Source organism: Antedon mediterranea, chromosome 2, assembly GCF_964355755.1.
Source record: "Antedon mediterranea chromosome 2, ecAntMedi1.1, whole genome shotgun sequence".
Lineage (NCBI taxonomy): Eukaryota > Metazoa > Echinodermata > Crinoidea > Comatulida > Antedonidae > Antedon > Antedon mediterranea.
The window spans coordinates 39724977-39747307 of record NC_092671.1 but is presented as its reverse complement, the minus strand read 5'-3'; the positions used below and the strand labels follow the sequence as shown (position 1 = coordinate 39747307).

The window sequence follows — 22331 nt, the reverse complement described above, 5'->3', positions numbered from 1 at the left end:
AAAGTTTGTTAGTGTAGGCGTAGACAAGGCTTAATAACGATGAATTAACTTCATGCACGAAGGAAGGGAGCAGAGTTTAAAAGAGTTTAACACTTTTAAAATTGCTTTAAAAAATAGGCCTATTTTTAAAATCTAAAATCTAAAATGAATATGCCTAATAAATCACATCATGATTTATTTTATATTAGATCTCTTACATCCATTATTTATATGAATTTTATTATCTTTTCTAAGGCTCCAAATGTATATATTCTTGTTTAATTGCCTTGCTGTATTTTCAGCAATCGATTTTCTTGTTCCATGTAGTAAACAAATTCATTTTGTCGCCTTTTGTGTAGGCGTATTTAGACCATCATGGACCTGTAGTAAATTTTAGGTCCATGTTCAGAGTGTAATTTAATCCCATTTGTTAATATATTCATTTATTACATATAGAAGCTTATATGAGAGGAAATAAATGCAATATTTTTTTTTACTGGAGAAAAAATATAAATGTTGAAATACATAATTTGCGTGAATGATAATATGAGAATGCACGGCGCCGCGCCGGGAACCAGGCTACAATTATGATGACGCCACACACCGGATATAATAATGTTCACGTTGTTGACCTCTGACACAGCTCCATGTTGTGAGTTTGGGCGAAAACGAGAAAGTAAAAGGATAGGAAATAAACTGTTATTTTGACATTTCTACAACATGCAGTCAGCTCCTCCTGTTGACACTGTCATACAGGCAGTTCAAACTCTTTACCACAACCCAGATGTTGCAGAAAAAGAAAGGGCATCGACATGGCTTGGAGAGTTTCAACAGTCGGTAAGTTCCATTTCTCACACAGTTCATGTAGGCTAGGCCGGCTGGGTTCAGCATCAGAACAGGCCTCGACGAGGCACTGCAAGATGAACGGACTCGCTTGTTCGGCTTCTCGTTATGTTGACCTAGGCCTAGCAGACATCCGACGTTTTAGAATAAGGGGCTAACTTACTAGGTATATCCTGTCCTATTTTTATGTAATAATATAACAAAATACGGAAAAAATATATTATTATGAATACAATTTTTGATTTAGTTAGGCAAAAATATTTTCTAATAACCTCTAGCTAGGCTAGCCTAGGCCCTTCTAGGCTAGGCCTAGGCTAGGCCTATCTATACTATACAGGCCTAGAGGCTAGGCTAGCCTATATTTTTAGTTTAATTTTGCCTTTATTAGAAGAGATTCTATTAATTAATACTAACAAGCTAATTTTTTTTCAAGGGTTTAATATATAGAACTACTATAAAAAAAAAAAAAAAATCAAAGTTCTATAATATTTTATGATAAAGAAATATAAACAAATTTACAGTAATTTTAAATATTTAAAGTCCATTTAACTGTAACTTATAATTGTTTGGTTACTTTCTTTTTAGCTTTCATTTTTTCCAGTTTCCATTGCATTTGGCAAGCATGGCCCATGAATGCACAATTTTGACATCAAAAATGTGTTGAATAGGAAGTGCTGGTATGCCTCATAGCTTCCTCCCCTCTCTTTAGGGAGGTGACTGCCCTAACAAAGTTACAATTTATTATTTAAATGTATCAATTTGTGACGATAGGTTTGTAAGTGGGTTTTTATACTGTAGATGAGTATTGATTGGTGGTATGCCTCATAGCTTCCTCCCCTCACTCTCTTGAGGGAGGTGACTGCCCTAACAAAGTTACAATTTAAATGTATAAATTTGTGACGATATGTTTGTAAGTGGGTTTTTATACTGTAGATGAGTATTGGTGGTATGCCTCATAGCTTCCTCCCCTCTCTCTTGAGGGAGGTGACTGTCCTGGCAATTCTCTAATGTTTTAATCATAAAAACTGAATTTACTAACAAAAAATATATATCTAAGTATATACAGTATTGTATCGTTTTAAGAATAATAATATTCAGCACAAATAATGATGGTGCCGACCACCATAGTGAGAACCCTGTATCTAGAAAAATTTGTCAAACAGTCAGGTTTCAGGCATTTAGAGGTTTCTTGAGCGGTGCTGTGTTGAAATAAGTACTCAGTGGAAATAAATTAATGCTGGGTGTGAAGGCCTTGAAATGTGGTGTCCCAACCCAACTTGAAATGTGCTGTCTCCCATCCATCTTAAAATGTGGTATGCCCCACCCACCTTGTAATGTGGTGCCCCGCCCACCTTGAAATGTGGTGCCACGCCTATCTTCACACAGCACATTTACAACCAGTTGCCTGTATAATGTGTATTGTAGAGTACTAAAGCTGTAACTAACAGTTTTCAACAGCCAGTGAATCTGACATTAAAATACATCAGATTCTGTTCTAGATTTCTAACGAATTAGTCAGCATGTTAACACATTATACAGTAGAAGGAAAATTCTTCACACTACCGTACATACTATTAACACATCTATTTTTTGACAGATCTATGCGTGGCAGATCTCGGACGAATTGCTTCAACGAAAACAAGATGTCGAATCATGTTATATTGCAGCACAGACGATGCGTACTAAGGTACTTTTTTTGTATATTGTATAATACATCATCATGTCATTGCAGTCGTTTAATTTTATAATATTGAAAATGAATTTTACCATGGTGATGTGGGTGACAATGTGATCGATTAATTAAAAATAAGATGTCACATTTCACACTGTGTGTTGCAAACTATAAGTTAACAAGTTAAGATTCTCCACGGGATAAGGGAACTCTGTTATACATAAAGCTCTGTCTACACTATCAAACTTTAATTTATCATTATTTATCAATCATTCTTCAACTATCTAGCATTTATTGATATCCATCATCATATTTTGGTCTACACTATCAAACTTCATGTGACAACAAAATGTGATGTGCCCATTTTTGGAAATATCATTACCATATTTGGGCACATCAAACTTTTTTGTCACATGAAGTTTGATAGTGTAGACCAAAATCTGATGATGGATATCAATAAACGCTAGATAGTTGAAGAATGATAAATAATGATAAATCATTAATGCAATAAACAGTGTTGAAAGATAAAAGATAAATACCATCTATAGCAGTTGAGTCATTTATGATGTTTCTATGGAGATTAAGCATTTCTTGTTACACCAGCCTAAGCCTGAACTTTTATGTGACAAAAAATGTGATGTGCCCATATATAGACATTATGATGTCATATTACTCCCATATTTGTGCATATCACTACCATATTTGGGCACAGTATACTTTTTTTTGTCAAACTAGTTTGATAGTGTAGACAGAGCTTTAGGTTTGTTTCTATATCATTTAATTTCACTGACATTTGTAATCATTAGTTTCGCTCTCCTAAAAACTATTTTTTTTTTCAATTTCAGATCCAGTACTCCTTCCACGAGCTTCCGGTTGAATCGCATGAATCCTTACGGAATTCAATCATTAATCACATAGAAGTTCTTAGTGACCCCAACTTCCAGGTGATAATGACCCAGCTGTGTCTTGCCCTTGCAGATCTTGCTCTTCAGATGCCACAGTGGCGCAATTCTGCGGCGTTTTTAATTCAGAAGTGAGTTGTTTTATTTTAACATATTAACTACCATACTTTATAAAGTGTTCCTAAACAATACAGCACAAATTCAACATATACCTTACACTTTATATTTGTATACCAGAACGTATGACCTTTCATTCGAATACCATAATTTACATAGGTATTTTGTTTAAATGGTAATTATAGACAAGAAGACTTTCTTCAATAAGTTTTAGATGTGAATTCACTAAATTAAACAATTTTGATTTTGATTAAAAAAATAAATTAATAATTGCAATTAATAAATGAACTTCAATGTAAAGTTAAAACCAGTTTTAAAAAAGTAAAAAACATTAAAAAAAATTAAAAATAAATAAAATATATTTATGTTTCATCGTCGTAAAACAATATATATTTCGGTATATTTTATTCAACATATAAATAAATAAAAACAAATATGACTATTGTAGCCCAAAGAGCTATGCCATAAAAACAAGTATAAAAAACAATATCAGAAAAAGTATTGTTGTTGTTTAACATTTACATACAGTCTCTATTATTAATGTCAGTACCTATACTACAGTACCTATACTACAGTACCTTTAAATGTAAGATGTAGCATAGAGAACAAGCTAATAAATAATGACACCATCAATCTTGTAGCCGTTTGCGTCATTGTAACATTTAGTCATGTTTAACAAAAGGAGAGTTTAGATTCTACAGCGTGTTTATGCTTTACCTGGATAGCATATCATTTATAAATGGTTTTGCATTTACTAATGGAGTAAGAAAAAAGAACATATATTTCACCAAAGTACCCTTATATTTTGCTAATTCGTGAGGTTAATTTCCCGATTGATCGAAATCAAAACGGTACTGGGTATGGTCTACTAGTTTTTCTGCTCCCAACCAGTACATCCATTCATAGAAGCTTTGATGAAGTAAGCCTACCTGGTGGTAACCATAGAACGGTTCCGAGATAACGACTATACTTCGGCTTTAGTCGACAGACGTTTGAAAAAATTGTTAGAGATAGAGTATACGATGTTTGATTACGTACGTGTAGATGTGTGATTTGTTCTTTTTATTCAAATGATGTTATGTATTTAATAATATTCGTGAGGTTAATTTCCCGATTGATCTAAATCAAAACGGTACTGGGTATGGTCTACTAGTTTTTCTGTTCCCAACCAGTACATCCATTCATAGAAGCTTTGATGAAGTAAGCCTACCTGGTGGTAACCATAGAACGGTTCCGCGATAACGACTATACTTCGGCTTTAGTCGACAGAAGTTTGAAAAAATTGTTAGAGATAGAGTATACGATGTTTGATTACGTACGTGTAGATGTGTGATTTGTTCTTTTTATTCAAATGATGTTATGTATTTAATAAATTTGTTATATCAATTAATTCAATTATCGTAGATTGCATATTATGCAATAAATATTATTTAATAAATGTTTGATATATTATTAAAAAAAAAAAAAAAAAAAAAAAAGGATATTTGTTAGTATAAATTAAAAATATAGATATAAGGAAGAAAAGCAAAGAGATTATGGAGCGGCTGTACCAGAATATACAACACTAAGTATTGTAAAGTTAATATATTAAAAATTTAGGCGATCTTGTCAAAGGTCAAGCGCCTTCAGCCTGCCACGTTTCGATATTCAATATTGAACTTGACCTGACGTGGTTCCACAATATCTTATTATGAAAATGGTAGAGTGTAGATAATTAATATTGATAACTATTAAGTAAAAATATTTTGTTATTAAATATTATAATATGTAAAAAGTCTCGGTCTATATTAAAAGTCTTACCTTCTTAAAAATAAATTTTGCTTGAGGATTAAAATGGTATTCGTTTCAGTATTGGTTTCAGTATTGATATGTTTCTGCGTTTATGGAAAAAATTTGTTTATATAGGTCTATGTTGAGAATATTATATATAATAATTTTATAAATTCGTTAAATTTAATATGTCATATATGTAATAATTAATTTGATAAATTCGTTTTATTCTATATGCTAAATAAATAATAATGTTTTATAATTAATATAATGTAACGTCTATATAGATCTCACCTTATTTAAAAGTTGCTTGATATTTACCGTCTTTACTTGTCTACGTGACTGTGATAAATGTTATGTTTGAAAGTTGCAAGTTCGAAAGTTTGGTGTGCGCGTGTATTAGAATGTAGTATCTGAAGACGCGGTTACCTTGAAAACGCGGTTTTTTTCAAAAACGCGTTTTAAGCTAGGCCTATTTAATTATTACTTTTATTTCCGATTATTTTTTTGAATTAGGTTTAATAATAGTTTTCGTTTATATTATTTAGAGGGTTTGGTTTGGTTATATTTATGAAGAGATACATTAGTTGTATTTAGTTATTGTTAGTCTGGCGTGGGGGCGGGGGGAATATGTATATTAATTAGGACATATTTTCAGAAAAATTATCTTTTAAAGTTTGATACAAATATGAACAATACAATTGTTTAGAATAAAATAAGTTTATTTACGAAAGTGTATCATATTACATTAATTATAAATAATAGAGTAAAATATCAGTAAGTTATATTTGAAAAATAAAAAATTATCAAAATTATATATACATATATACTTAAATGACGTTGGATAATTTGCTATGTAATTTTGTACTTGTGCAGCAAATTTGTTTTAATTTCTTGTCATTATAGTTGATGAATTTAATGTTGTAATGTGTGTCGATCATATGTTTATGGTTGTTGATTATGCCTTGTATGATGTCAGATGTGTCTGTTGTTCTGTCGTATTTAGTCTTGATAAATAATGTGTGTTTGTCTTTTGTAGTGTTCTTTACTTTCTTTTTCCAGCTTTTCTTATAAGGTTGTTTGTGTTTTCGGATGAATTTTTTACTGTATCCCAGTTTTTGTAATCGAAGTTTGAAAAGTGTGTTTATGTGTATATATTCATGTTTGTTACATGAAAGTCTGTTGTATCGATGTGTTTCTGTTTTGATAATACTTTTGAAAATGGATGGGTTATGGTTTGATGTTCTGTGTACATAAGTATATTTTTGATATGGTTTTTGGTAAATGCAATAATGTAATTTGTTTGTTGTTAAGGTGGTGTAATTTATTGATATATGAGTGTCTAAGTAAATCATGTGGTTTGTGTTAAAAGTAAAATTTACTACAGTATGGAAGAGACATTCTAAGTCCCAAGCTCTGTCTACTCCATCAAACTTTATGTGACAAAAAATGTGAAGTGTTCATTTATGGACATGATGATGTCATGTAACTACCATATATGAGCATAGCACTACCATATTTGGCCACATCACACTAGTTAGTGTAGAATTTAGAACTTTTTTTTCGGATTAGTATTCTTCTGAATTTAATTTACATTTTATACACTTAGAGTTTTATAGCCCAATGCTTACACCTTAATTATTAATTGACAAATGACATTTAAACAAATTATGGAAAAAATAGCTTGTACAATTAATGTATTGTAATCATACTATAGTATCAACAATATTGTTTTAATTAATCAAAGTAGTGGGTGGGAAATTCCTAAATGCTTGTAGAAATTGTTATTAAATGCTTTCAAACTGTTTGGATTAATATTCAGACGACATTCAGAATACAATCTATAAAACCCTCATAAATAATAGTCATTTTGTACTTTATTGGATTCTAGTGATGTCATTGTAATGTACATAATCTTGCGTGTTTTAGTCATTTAAATGTCAAAAAATGACTAGCATTAAATTAAAGTTAAATTATATTTTTTTCCTGTTTTTTTTTCAGATTTAGTAGTAATCCATTGCATATACCGATCTTATTGGAAATCCTAATAGTGCTTCCAGAAGAAGTTCATAGCAGGTCGCTACGACTTGGTCAGAACCGACGTGAAGAATTCCGACTGGAACTCGGGGAATCAGCCCCAGCAGTTCTCACCTTGATGGTAACGCCTTGTCTACACTATCAAACTTTATGTGACAAACAAATGTGCTGTCCCCATATATGCACATGATGATGTCATATCACTACCATATTTGGGCATATCACTACCATATATGGGCACATCACACTTTTTTAAAACTAGTTTGATAGTGTAGACAGAGCTTTAGTCTCTATGTTTTTTTAGTAAATTAATAGCCAGTTAACTTCACTTTTGGAAATGTGTGTATATATTATAAAGTTAGAATCCAAAGGCAAATTATCGAAAAATAGACAATGCTGTGGGTATCAGTGGCTGGATGTCAATGGAGATACAAAATAAACGATACAGCCAGAAAAATTAGCAGAGCTTTCGAGCAACACTAGCCCTTCAACAGTATATAATAAAATTAGAAATATATATTTATATTTGGAACACCATGGCACATAGTAATTTGTATATGAATTTTGTACTGTAGTTTTTTTCAAACTATGATGAGGTGTGTTTATTAGCCACTACATAAAATCACTAAATGATGTGTTTTTGAGCAAGTAGCGTTCCTAAGAGCTTTAATAAAGTACTAAGAGGTCTTCATTCTAAGTAGATTTAGCAATTACAATAATTCACAAGGAGACATAGTGTCAAATTGTCACATATTGTTTCTTAATGTGCCATTTTTTTCTGTCTGTTTTTCCGTCAAGGTCTATTATCAATTAGTAATTTTTTAGTGACTCTGCACGGTCAGTACGCGTTCTCACCGGAATGCCGATTATAAAGACCAACATATGGTGTGAGAGAGTATTTTCATTCTCAACATGACTATACATACAAAATTATCTTTCGCAGAAAACAAATGTTAACTAGAACTTAAACTCGTCACTTGAGGACGAGTTTGGTTATCCGCCAGCAACAAAGCGTATCTTGCGTATTCAAGTACTTCCAAGTTATGACTTTTCCAAAAAAAGTAGGCTATTCAAAATTAAAACTGCCCTCTCAGTGTAATAACCAACTAAACCCTTTTAATTAATTGTTTTCCCGTGACGGAACTCGAACCCGGTACCTCTGATACCAAAGTCGGTTGCATTACACATCGAGCCATATGACCACCTGCTGACGAAAATCCGAAGAAAGAGTCCTCGTTCATTCGGTATGTCGTGAACCCCCTCGATGCAAGTTGATTATTACATATCAAACTTAAATCATAAATTTTACTATGATGAAATCTTCAAAAATTTTAAACGCTGATATTTTATGAAAGTACATACTTTCAAGTTTTATATATTAACATGTAAAGAAAAAAGATAAATGTTATGTTTATTGTTTTGCTCTTTGAATAAGTTTATGTTTGTTTGATGATAAATATTTCAAAAATTATATTTAATATGCAAATAATGTAGCCATCAAACACGTTTTAGCATTCAACACTATAATAAATCAGACCTATGATTCATACACTGCAAGAAATTAAAATAAAAAATGGGGGTAACCTTGCATTCTGATGAACTGTGTCATTTTTAAAAGTAGACATATTTTGGAACATTTTCACAATTTGTTGACGTTTTCGTGCGCAACCTGTCATGTTTAACGTGCTCGTAGAACGCCATTTCAAGTTGAAAAGTGAATAAAATAACGTAAAATTGTTAACAGAAGATTTAAAAACACAAATCGTGTAAAAGAAATGCTCATACCTGTTCCCTGCGCCGTGCGCGCGTAAAAATGTGCGCACCAGTGGCAATTTTTTAAACGCTTAAAATGACCTGAATCGTGCTCTAATTTAATCAGAAATTGATTTGAAGCATTTTAAAATTTCAAACGCCATTTACGCGCGCACTTTCTAATGTTACAAATTGCGATAGCGTTAAAAAAGTTAACTATTGATGTGAAGCAAACGTGGCTGAAAATGACGTTAAAAAATATTCATTTGTTTCGAAGTTATAACCAATTTAAGATTTTCAGAAAATCACGCGTAACTTACGCTACGCGGCTCTGACATCGTCAAAAAGCTTGGCTGGACAACTTCAGTAAAATGTCTATATGTTGAACAAGTTACAAAATGTTATGTTAACGCGTTACAGAGAAACAGCGTGCACAAATTAGGAGCATTTTAAAATTTCAAACGCAGTTTACGCGCAGACTTTCTAGTGTTCAAAAATTTGCTGAAGAGCGAAAAAGTTAGCCATTGATGTGAAGAAAACGTGGCTGAAAATTTCGTTAAAAAATATTTATCGGTTTCGAAGTTATGACCGATTTAAGATTTTCAGAAAATCGCGCGTAACTTACGCTACGCGGATCTGACATTGTCAAAAAGCTTCGCAGTACATCTTCAGTTAATTGTCTATATGTTGACCAAGTTACAAAATGTTATGTTAACACGTTCAAGAGAAAACGCGTACACAAAATCGGAGAAAGAAAGAAGAATAATAAAAAAAAAAAGTAACACTACAATAACAAAGGTTATCCGCTTGAGGCGGATAACCAAAAAGAAACTAATTAATTATTCATAAAAGAAATATCAAGATGCATATCCAAATTAAGATTAGGTTTTTCTTTTAAACAGAACATATGTTTAGGTCACTACAGTAGCTTTCCTCTAGTTAGATTCGGCAGAAAGGGACAAAATTACGTTTTATATATTTATAAGTTAACCGTCTTGGCTAGTGAACTTGTTGTTATTCTTGTATAATTATTTTCCAGACGGCATGTAGCGAAACATATCAGAATGATCACAGGATATTAGGGCGTGTATTCAAGTGCCTTGCTAGTTGGTTCTACTTGCAAGCGTTACCAAGCAGAGACGTTGCTTCCAGCAAGATACTCACTGTTAACTTTCAAATTCTTGTAAGTCTTCCTTTTTTTTAAGTTCAATCCTGTTTAATTCCGATTTGATCACGCAATTATTAGATATTTGATGTAGAAATAAATAAAAAAATAAGAGATGGAATTTATTTAAAGTAATCACATTGTTTTTCACATCTGATGTTTTAAGTAGAAACTTTAACTGTACCATCATGATATTCCATATCTCTCATATATATTTATTTTCTGAATTTTTATTATTATTATGAAATATATTCTTATTTCAAATGTCCCCATAAAATTTTAATTATCAGCATACATCACAGCAGTGCAGATTTCAAAAGGCTAAAGACATAATATTTTTTTAAATATGATTGCTAGGGATATTTAACTGTTTAGATGAGTACAGTATATTAAGGTCTGTCTACACTATCAAACTAGTTTGACAAAAAAATTGTTATGTGCCCAAAATATGGTAGTCATATGCTTAAATATGATAGTAATATGCTTAAATATGATAATGACATCACCATGTCTATATATGGGCACATCACATCACATTTTAGTGTAGACAGAGCTAAGCCTGTCGTGTCCTGAATATTATATTCATATGTATACACTGCGATTATTCAAAATAGATCAATCATCATTAACAGCTTATAAACATTTTGTAATATACCTGTCTTCAAGTCAATTGATTAGTGTAATTATTAATTATATTGCTATACAATAACAACTATAATGCAGCTGGCTGCAAGCCTTTTAATGACTGTATTAACCTTTTCATGGTTGAAATACACTACAGTCAACTCTTCCAATACCAGGCTTGGAAACGTGAAAACTGGATATCCAGTATTGGGAGAGTTGACTGTATCGGAGTTTATATTAAAAATCAAAATGAAATTAATTATTATATTTATTAATTAGCTGGTTTAAATGGTCATATGTTTGTGGTCAATTTTCAATTTTTTTTCCACCATGATATGTAGTGATGATTTGTTTTATTCAATGATAATTTAATTTATTCCGGATTTTACAATACAATACATCACACATGCTAGACCCGGGGGACTCAAACAGCGAACTCAATCGCTTTCGATGGGACGTCCCAACCAGCAGTGACACACTTTTACAATTTAAAATAGATTGGTTAAAACCAAAACATTGATGATCGCTTCAAATCAGATCAAATATCATACTCATAAGTTCATAATAAATACATAACTGGATTATATAAAATATAAGATAATCCACCATTTTGTACAAGTTAAATGTTTTTCATTTTCACAAATATATAAACTGCGTCATTAATTTTACTACAGTACCTTGTGTATGAATGAATAACCTCTACTTGTTGTGACCATTCTGTATTTTCTAAGACTGGTTTTTTTTTATCGTTTCTCTCTAATTGAATGTTATTACTGAATTAAGCTTTCCCATGACAATTCCAGCAACTTTACAAGCCTACAATAAATTGGCTAGTCTTGAAATCTTAAGCATTTACAGTAACATGAATAATGAATGTTGTTTTCTACAGATGAACCATAACTCACCTTCAATGTTGCACGAGGCAGCAAGTGATAATGTAGTGGCTGCTTTGTATTCCATGGAGGTAACTAATTAACATATATAATTCATATTTTGCCATAAAATCTGTGAATTATTTTCAGATTCAAACATTTCATACATGGATGTACAGTACTGTTTTGTCAATGAATATTGTATAGTTTTGTATTTATGTCTCGTAGAAACACATTTTTCTATGTATACTGTACTTCTGTATATGAATATTAATACCGTATATCCTCTGGTATGATCCTACTTCAGGTCTAATCCCACACCCTAATTTTAAATGTATTTTGTACTACTGATTGTTAAAAGTTTTTTTTTGTGGTTGATTAGAAAATTGTTTTTATGTTTTCATACGTTATGTAATGGTTATGTATCATGAGGAGGGGCGACAGTGACAAACTTGTTTGAGTCTCTGTTGTCTCGCGACCAAATAATACTTTGTTTTTTGTTTGTATACATGTTGATTTTGGTCGAAATTAATGTTGAATTGAATCAGGGAAGAAGTGAAATTTGACTCTTCCCTGATTGAATGGTATTATTAGTATATGCAAATGATATTAATAAATGGAAGTGATGTTCCTACTGATGAATACATGAATGAAAAGAATATATGGGTTCACATAGTTGTTTACACAAGTCTGGGCATTTAATCTAGTCTTTTACTCTTTAGTGGTTCCATGATCTGTGAAAACTAATACATTTCAAACCCACACTTAAAATTTAGTGTTCAATATATTGACGTTGACTTCTGACTCAATTGTAAATGTGTAAAATTGTTTAAAGTTCAGCGCCATTCGTTGCTTTGTTATTTATACGTTCACCTGCTTCTTATTGCAATTTAATTAGTTAACAAATTAATAATATTGATTTGCTATAAATACATTTGGTTTTTTAATTTCTGATATTGCTAAACAAATCAGGCAAAATGTATTACAGTTATCATTTTGTAATTTCCCATGTTGTGTAAAATAATTTGTTTACACATGTTACTGTAGTCAATGTGACCTTAGCACTGTACTTCCTGTTTGTTGACCTACATGTTACCTTTTACTTCCTGTTTTAGAACATTTACCAATATGTAAAATGATTAGTAATTATTTTCACATAATTATCGCTAAATTTTTATATGTTTAACACCACCCCCCAAAAAAGTATTAAGCTCTGTCAAACTTTATTTGACAAAAAAATGTGATGTGCCAAAATATAGTAGTGATACGACATCATCATCACATTGTTTTGTTACAAAGTTTGATAGTGTAAACAGAGCGTTAGTCTCTGTAATATCACTGGAATATTCATTTTTTACTATGTTTTGTGTGAACAGGACATTGAAGAGCATCCTGAACTAGCACATTCCTTATACCAAGGTGTAATGCAGCTCCATGAAGCCTACCATATGGCTGTAGCTGAAGAAGATATAGATAAGTATGTACTCATCAAATATTGATTATCCTCCATTATTTCAACCGAAAGCTAAACTAAAAAAGTAGCTTTCATAAAATATACACAACATAACATTTAAAAATGTTATTTGAGACAAACTTTTGCTTCTAGTGTGGACCCCAGTTATTATTGTTATAACTGAATAAATGTGTATGAATATGAAAAAAAATAGTTGATTTAAGTATAATTCAATAGTTCTTTAATAGTTTAATATCTAAAATGAATATTCACAGAAACTATATGTGATTGGTTTTAGATGTGTAAATTACAGTCGGATATTCACAGAACTTGCAGAAGCTTTCTTAGAAGTGATGGTAGAGACACCAGGAAGGGTAGGGTTAATGATTGAATTCATAATTCTTTCAAATTACAATACGAAAAATATGGAATTAAAATAATCTGAAGCATTTAACTTAAGCCTTGTCTACACTATCAAACTACTGTAATTTAACAAAATTGTAATGTGCCCAAATATGATAGTGATATGACATCATCATCATGGGCACATCATACATTTTTGTCACATAAATTTTGAATTTTGATAGTGTAGACAGAGCTTTATTCAAACTTCGACTCAAACAGTGTTTGATTTAAGTCTGTAAACAATCTTTAAAAAGGCTTACTGTAATAAGAATAATCTGTATACTCTTTATTCAAAATGACAACTTTGCATCAGCAGCGCTAATTGTGTCCAAGAAGAATGAAAAAGAAAAACAAATCAAAAAATAATTAAATAAACAAATTATAAATGATAAATTAAAATTATGTTTACCCTTTCTTTTGTAGGATTTGGGCGATCTTAGAATTTTAGGTGCTGTATTGGATTGTGTAGGACACTGCCAGTATGAAGTAGCTGAGATTACGTTTAATTTTTGGTATAGAATGTCTGAAATATTATATAAACGAGACAACAGGATTTTGAACGATGTATTTAGGCCTTATATTCACAGACTAATTACAGCGTTATCAGGACACTGTCAACTAGACCCAGATCATGTAAGTTAGAACAATTAGCAATTGATTGATTTGTGTAAGCACTACTGCTGATGAATTCCTTCACGCATATTCTATTTATGTGACTAATACTAATAGATGAAAAAAATGAATGTGTATACATGATCAGTAAACCTAGATATAGAAGAAACGTAGGGGTTGACTGTAGTGTTAATGTCTATTTCACCTTTCACAAGAAAGTATTCCATAAAGCTGTTTTTGTGGCCAGATTTGAATAAAAAAAAAATAGAAAAATATTGTGGAAAATGGGTTCACTGGTAAAGAAATTTGTACGATTTGAATATGTACCTGATTCAGAATTTGGAGTGTTGGATCAAGAAGCCATTTTTTTTTCTGAAATTGTATGATTTCTTTTCTTTTTATCCAATCAGCAGTGAGCATAAATGACCTTGCTTGACAACGGATAACCAAATTCGTGCTTGATATTTTCCTCAGAGCGTCGGACTGAATCCAGGGGCGATGTGAAAGTACCTTAAGGGGCTTCTACTGTACTGTCTAATAAACATAATTCATTTAAACTTTTGTAGGAAGGAATTCCAGATGAGCATGATGAATTTGGTGAGTTTCGTCTCAGAGTATCAGATTTAGTAAAAGATGTTGTTTACCTTGTTGGATCAACCACATGCTTTGCTCAAGTAAGTATTTCATATTTAAAAAAAAAAGTAATAAATAATTGATTTTTTTTACACTACTAGAACATAATTGACACTAGCTTTTGTAAAGCATCAAATTAATGAGGTAGAAATTATTAGTTTCTTATGAACTTTATTCAATCAATCATAACAATTTTTTTTCATAATCATTTAACCATAATAAAGTGTAGTACAGAACCAACCATCATTTATAAAAAAAAACAATAGTAATTATAAAATATATATAGTGATTATATACATACAGTGGGTTATTTACAATAATGATAATTAATACAGAATTGTGATTATTTATAAGTACAGCCAATTAACAATGAAAAATAACACTGACTTTTAATACAATTAAAAAATTAATGAGATTCAGAAGTTGAATAATACTAATGACTGAATATTTACATATCAGATGTTTAACAATATTGCAACGCAACCTGGTGGTGCATCGTGGGAAGTTACGGAAGCAGCTCTCTTTACAATGACAGCAGTTTCCAAAAATATTCTTCCGTGAGTAAAATAAATTTGTTTGTTTTTACATGATTTATTAATATTGCATTTAAAGGTTTGTATGGCGAATAAACTACAATAATGCTATTGTTTTGGCTAACTTTACTTTGTTTCAGTGCGAGTTAATAAGTTTAATTTTGTTACACCTTTGATGGTCTTTCTACACTATCAATCTTTATGGGATAAACAAATGTGATTTTATTTATTTATTTCAACAATATTTTATGAGGGTGGTCCATCCAGCATCAGCTGATCATTAGGGACCCTCAAACAAACAGAAAATACAAAATAAACTATAAAAACACAAAATTAACAAAGATATAGAAAATAAATATATATATATATATATAAAAATACAGAATGCCAACAATGAAAGAAGGAAAAAAATTAAAAAAAATCAGAGAGAGAAACAGGTGTTTTAAAGGAGATGTGCCCATATATGGACATGATGTGCCCATATATGGACATGATGTGCCCATATATAGACATGATGATGTCATATCACTAGCATATGTAAGCATATCACACTTTTTGTCAAACTAGTTTGATAGTGTAGACAGTTGTAGCATAACATCTGAAATGTCAGACATTCACAACCTAAAGGTGTGTCTACACTATAAAAAAGTGACATATTGATATATGGACATGATGATGTCATATCACTACTATATTTAGTGATATCACTATCATATTTAGGCACATCACACTTTTGTTATCACACTAATTTGATAGTGTAGAGAGCTTTACTTTACTTCCTTTTTGGAAAACATGGTGTACCCTAAACTATTGTGTTATAACTGCTTTATTTTTTTTTCTGTAGTGGAGAGAATGAAATAGTACCCCAGGTGCTTCAGGCTATTATCAACCTTCCAGCCACCACACACATAGCAGTTAAGTACACAAGCACAAGAATGTTGGGTCAGCTTGCTGAGTGGATTGAAAAACACCCTGACTACCTAGGTGATTGCCTTTTATATATTTAACAACTATTTCATAAGATCCCTATCTATATGTGAACGTTAGTAAAAAATATAGATTCTTTCCTTAAGTTCATTGCATGGCCCAGGAAAGAACAAACATTGGTTTATCTGGGCCTTCATGGTTAAATAAAGTAAAATTTGTATTATTTTGATTCAAGAACAATGACTACAGCAACAGAGTACCTAACTTGAATTTCTATGATTCATGCATAAAAAATAAGCTAAAATCTCTAGTAAAAATAGCTGAACTGTACTTTTCCAACAGAACCTCTTTTAAGCTTCTTAATGGACAGTCTACGTGTGGACACCCTCGCTTCAGTCGCTGCCACTTCTTTAATGAACCTTTGTTCTAGCTGTCAAGAACCAATGATAAAACACTTTGATGGACTCTTACAAATAGTTCAGGCGATGGATTCCTTTAATTTAACTCATGAAGCTGGTGTAGGCTTGCTTAAAGGTAGGTTTAATCAGTAAAGCTTGATTCCCACTAGGACGTAATGTAAGGACGCAACACAAGTGGTTTGATCAATCACAAGCATTGAATTGTTCAAACCATCGCTTTTTATTGGTCAACTCTCTTGCATTTGCATCTATGTCTTTGAATTGCATCTCTAGTGGGAACTAAGCTTTAGTGAGCACATAACAAGGGCATGAAGTAAACAAAACAAGATTTTGTGATTTACATTGTATCTATGTCTTTGAATTGCGTCTCTAGTGGGAACTAAGCTTTAGTGAGCACATAACAAGGGCATGAAGTAAACAAAACAAGATTTTGTGATTTACATTGTATCTATGTCTCTGAATTGCTTCTCTAGTGGGAACTAAGCTTTAGTGAGCACATAACAAGGGCATGAAGTAAATAAAACAAGATTTTGTGATTTACATTGTATATTTAAATCCTTTAGAGCACAACATTTTTTAGTATTAAGCATTATAGTACAATATGTGTATACTAAGCATGGTATTCAACGTTTTAACCTCAATTATGTCATTATCCAAAATACAATTTATTTTTTTTAAAATTATTTGTAATGCTCTCATTGTTTATTGCAGGTACTGCTTTGGTGCTAACAAAGATGCCTTTAGATAAAATACAAGAAGGTCTTAAACAATTAGTCTATGTACAAATTACTCCCTTAAGTCAGGTAAGAAAATGATTTTTATTTATATTTTTTATTATACTATATATTTTATGGTTTTGTAAAGGTGATTTGGTGGGTTTGGTTGTAAATACATTTTTTAGTGGGTAACATTGAATTGGTTTGTAGTAGGTAACATTGAATTGGTTTGTAGTAGGTATTACACTTTATTAACACCTTATTTACAGGCAGATAAAATCTGGTAGCAAACTGACATTTTACTGGTTGCTTCTACTATGAAACCTCTACTTGTAAGATGTCTAGATATAAAATAGATGAGTACGAGTTTGATATCATGCTCTTGTAGCCATTTTAACTCTCTTTTTTATCTCATTTTCTAGGCTTTAAAGTCGGGTGAGGTTGCAAAATCTGGTTCTAAAGGAGATCCAACTGTTTGGCTTGACAGGTTAGCGGAAATATTTAGGTAAATATCTTTAGTTTTTATTCATCAAACTCTGGCAAAGCTGGACTTTTTTTTGTTCCAATATGTTCTTGAGAACAGTCTGCATGATTGTATTATTTCATTAAGGGAAATATTTTGTTTATGGTTTCTATGACGTCTGAGTTTGGACAAATTACAGATTTCAATTTACTTTTTTATTTTATCCTCGGTAAAAAGGAAAATATATTGAGTGTGTTTCATGGATGCGTTCATTTTTTGTTTTTGTTCCAGGCACACAAATCCATCAGTTAACAATGGACAAGCACATCCATGCCAACCTCTTATACAAGACATCTGGCCAGTACTATCAGATGCATGTGACCGTTATAAAGCAGACATTAAAATCATTGAGAGATGTTGTAGGTGCTTGAGGTTTGCTATCAGATGTGTTGGTATGGGATCTGTGGTCTTACTTAATCCATTAGTTTCACAAGTAAGTTTATTAGTATTGGTATTAGCGATTTTTTTCTCTTCTTGGGAATTTTTTATTCAATCAATTAAACATAATAATAAACATAGTAATAATATACAACAATGATGATTTATTGATTATTATAGTATTGAAATATTTTTTTTATATATATAATTTATTTACCCAAAAATATTACCCTATTGTTTTAAATATAGAAATTTCTAACCGAAACCGGAGTTGAATCTACGTCATCATAGAAATTGTTAATGATAATAATTTCTCATATTTTGTACTTTTTTTTCAGATGGTGAACATCTACCAAAGCCACCAGCATTCATGTTTTCTTTACTTGGGCAGCATATTGGTAGATGAGTATGGCAAAGATGACGGCTGTATAGCTGGACTATTAGAAATGTTACAGGTTAGTACTTGCTTTATTGTTATTTCACAATTAATTTTGTATTACATTGTACAGTAAACTCTAGTTGAGTCGCCAAGCGGTTATGACAGGGGCACCGCAAACCATAGCTATACAATCAGCACAGATTCAAGTCACTCCTCGACCATTGTTATAGAACAAATCTTCTCGAATAAGACATTTGGCTTGTGTGTACTCTGAAGAACCCAGTTCATCTTTCAAACGATTAGGGGGTTAACCCTGTGTACTGGTCCATTCAGCCCCTGTCGTGGACAGACGAACGGATGCGGTTTGGTGGCAGCACTTGACACAAAGGGAACCTTAGAGGAGAAGAAAGTTAATGCATTTTCCGTCCATACCTTTTCAGCCCAGTTAGGCTGCAAGTCACAGGTTATTCCCCCACATTTATTTAATACTAGACACCCTTGGGCTAGCCTAGTATGCATGGCGTTCCAGACATTATAATAGTAAAAAAGAATGTTTTTACAATTTGTTTAACTTTAGGCATTCATAGTACCTGCATTTCAACTGCTTCAAACTGAGAATGGTCTGCGTGATCACCCTGACACAGTGGATGACTTGTTCAGACTTTGCGCAAGGTTAATTCTACATTTATCTTTATAAAACACTTGTTTAAACGTTTTTCTTTCTTGTAAAGTACATGTCATTGCCTTGTCCTTCGGAAGATACCTTATAATATGTACGTATATATGATAAACAGCTCTTATTCCTGTTTCATTGTTTAGGTTTGTTCAACGGAATCCACTCGCAATTCTCCGTTCTCCAGTAATGCAATCCGTCTTAGAATGTGCAATCTTCGCAATAACGTTATCTCATCGCGAAGCCAATGCATCTGTTATGAAGTTCTTCAGAGATCTTATCAACTGTGCTACAGACAAACCGGTACTCATTAATATTGTTTGTTTGTTATTATTTATTTATACTAGGTAACTTCTTCAGTCTAAGACTGGTCTTCCAGAGGGCCCAGTTATGATCAGTGGCTGTGATGTACTAGTACACCGGTTCTTTAAAGTAATAATAAATGTAACTTTAATTTATTTAAATTTTTATATTTTTTTATATGCCACATAAACCTTAGAATCTGTTTTTGGCAGATTTTACTGATTACACAATTTTGTTTACAGGAAAAGCAGAATTATGAAACAAGAGTCTCGCTCGTAAAACCATTGTTTATTACTCACGGAGAAGAAATAACGAAGGGTATCATTACAGCGTGCGTCTTTCACTTGCCGTCCTTCATGGTTCCAGACCAAGGCGATGTTCTCTTCCTTCTGATGAAGTTAGACAGAGCAGTAAGAATTTTGTAATATCTTTAAAATTATGGACAACACGCTTTGATATGTAATTCATTGATTGTAAACCACTATAAATTAACTTACGTTTCAAGACAGTTTCGTCAAGCTGTCAGCCAGACATCATCAGTTTGTTATTGAATTTTGAATACTGTACAAATAATTAGGTATGATATGAGATTATGTAGTGGTTGATTTCTGATCTAAAGTTATTGGGTTCAGCTCTATCTTTTTAATACACAATTCTTGTCCATGTTATTGTATGAGATTTTAGAAATTGTTTTTTACATTTTATCCTGCAGTCAAATAAATCTCTGTTTATTGTCTTTATTTTGACATGGTTGGAATTTAAAGGAAATATCTCATTTTAGTAGGAGTACAGCAACAGAAACTGTTGGATTGCTAGCAAAACCTGACTTAAGCTCTATCTACACTATCAAACTAGTTTAACAAAAAAGTATGATGTGCCCAAATATGATAGTGATAAGCTTAAATATGGTAGTGATATGACATAATCATGTCTATATATGGTCACATCACATTTTTTTGTTACATAAAGTTTGATAGTCTAGACAGAGCTTTAGTTATTAAACAGAGGCTTTAGGCACATAACAGATATATTGAATTCACAGGCTGTTTGTCAATGGTTGGAGACTGCACTGAAGGCTCTACCAACACAGGGTAATGCAGGAACAGTTAATGCTACACAGAAGCAACTGACAGACTTTCACAAGGCTATCACAACGTATGTTTTTTACCATAACAAATTACACTGCAGTGATTTTGCAGTATTCTGATGTTGAAGCAATATAGGCAAATTTACACAGACAAGCAGTAATGGTGATAAAAATATAGAATATATGTTATTTCTTTATTTACACACAATGCTGAGATACAGACTCTTTATGGGACAAGCTACACGGTTTTCCCCTCAAAAAAAGTTGGATGTACCCAAATATGGTAGTGATATGACATCATCGTGTCCATATTTGGGCACATCACATTTTTTGTCACAATAAGTTTGATAGTGTACACAGAGCTTTATATAGTTTTAACCTCAGAATACTGCGAAATCACACTGCTCTTTAACTAACAGTTCTTATTTAAGTATCGTCTGTTACTTTGCTTTAAACATGCAGGCTACAACTTTATATGTTTTCTTTTATTATTTTCAGGGCGGAAAATCAGAAAGAAATAATCTATGCACTCCGGGACTTTGCTCGCTTATTCAGATAGCGGAACTCAAAAATCAAGTTTTTAAACAACATAAACATAGTTCATCCTTTGTGACATGAATGTTAGCCAAACCATTTTGTGTAAACAGTGTATTAAGCAGTTAACAAAAATAGAACATACTTTTGCTAACATATTTTTATATTCTGGAAAGTGTTCAACCAAATGTTCTGAAATAATTCTGCTACTTGCAATTTTTACATGGGAAGGTGTTTATGATGTAAACATTTAATTGATATGACTGATAAATAATGGGAAATAACTGAAATTTAGGAGTACAATTAAGATGAAGCTTGTGTGTGTCAGAATTGTGCATTCATTTTTCATATGAAAAATAAACTGCTTATTTTAAATAATATTTTATTTTTTAAGTTTCTAAGTTTTAAACCTTGTTGATTTTGTTTTTAAATCTTTGTTTCTGGCTTTTGTTTTAACTTATCAATCACCTACCACAATGTACTTGGTCTTTGTATACATTTTGTATAGCTTTTCTTAATATAAATGTTGCTGTAAGATTTCTTTACATCATCTTCAGAATGTTGTGTACTTAATGTCATTATGTTATGTTGCTACTAGATACAATTAAATGTAGCTGTTTTAAGTACATACTTTAGGATTCTTAACACATTAGGTTTGATTACAGAAGTCAACATTGTTATTGAATATTCAATCATTCAAATAAATAAAGAAAAACAGTCAAGCCAATGTTTTGAACTCATCTTAAATGTTGTAATACAATTTTAATTATGTCAATAATTCAATTTTTGCCAATGTTGCATTCAGTCATTGTTACCATGAGAAATAAGTCTTATTTTTCTTAATCTTCACTGAACAAAATTATGTTAGATGTATTTTTTAGATGTAATGTCTTGCATATATGTAGATGTATTTTCGTCAAAACACCTGAATAAAAAAAACTAAACATTTCCAATTGTGTGGTCGTAAATTGTATAGATATTATATTGTGAAAATATCAGGCGTAATTCGTAGAAGTACACAAA

The 22331-nt window shown here is 31.6% G+C and overlaps 1 protein-coding gene across 1 annotated transcript; it reads left to right on the top strand.

Annotated features, from left to right (window-relative positions):
* The first annotated feature begins 623 nt into the window (after nucleotides 1-623).
* On the top strand, nucleotides 624-22230 carry LOC140041096 (transportin-3-like). Its single transcript, XM_072087488.1, has 22 exons — nucleotides 624-816; nucleotides 2420-2509; nucleotides 3340-3527; nucleotides 7285-7441; nucleotides 10112-10255; nucleotides 11751-11825; nucleotides 13110-13210; nucleotides 13485-13560; nucleotides 14015-14224; nucleotides 14770-14877; nucleotides 15296-15393; nucleotides 16214-16353; nucleotides 16639-16830; nucleotides 17427-17518; nucleotides 17854-17936; nucleotides 18186-18387; nucleotides 18671-18787; nucleotides 19289-19383; nucleotides 19531-19687; nucleotides 19930-20097; nucleotides 20730-20842; nucleotides 21273-22230. Exons 1-22 carry the CDS (start codon nucleotides 700-702, stop codon nucleotides 21331-21333), a joined length of 2784 nt encoding a protein of 927 aa, XP_071943589.1. The 5' UTR covers nucleotides 624-699; the 3' UTR covers nucleotides 21334-22230.
* Nucleotides 22231-22331: the final 101 nt, after the last annotated feature.

Bases quoted from the DNA above. Each gene is read 5' to 3' on its own strand.
- LOC140041096 (XM_072087488.1), top strand. From the start codon at position 700: ATGCAGTCAGCTCCTCCTGTTGACACTGTCATACAGGCAGTTCAAACT. The intron at 16,354-16,638 runs GTGATTGCCTTT...CTTTTCCAACAG, and splicing joins AAAACACCCTGACTACCTAG to AACCTCTTTTAAGCTTCTTA. The intron at 16,831-17,426 runs GTAGGTTTAATC...TGTTTATTGCAG, and splicing joins TGGTGTAGGCTTGCTTAAAG to GTACTGCTTTGGTGCTAACA.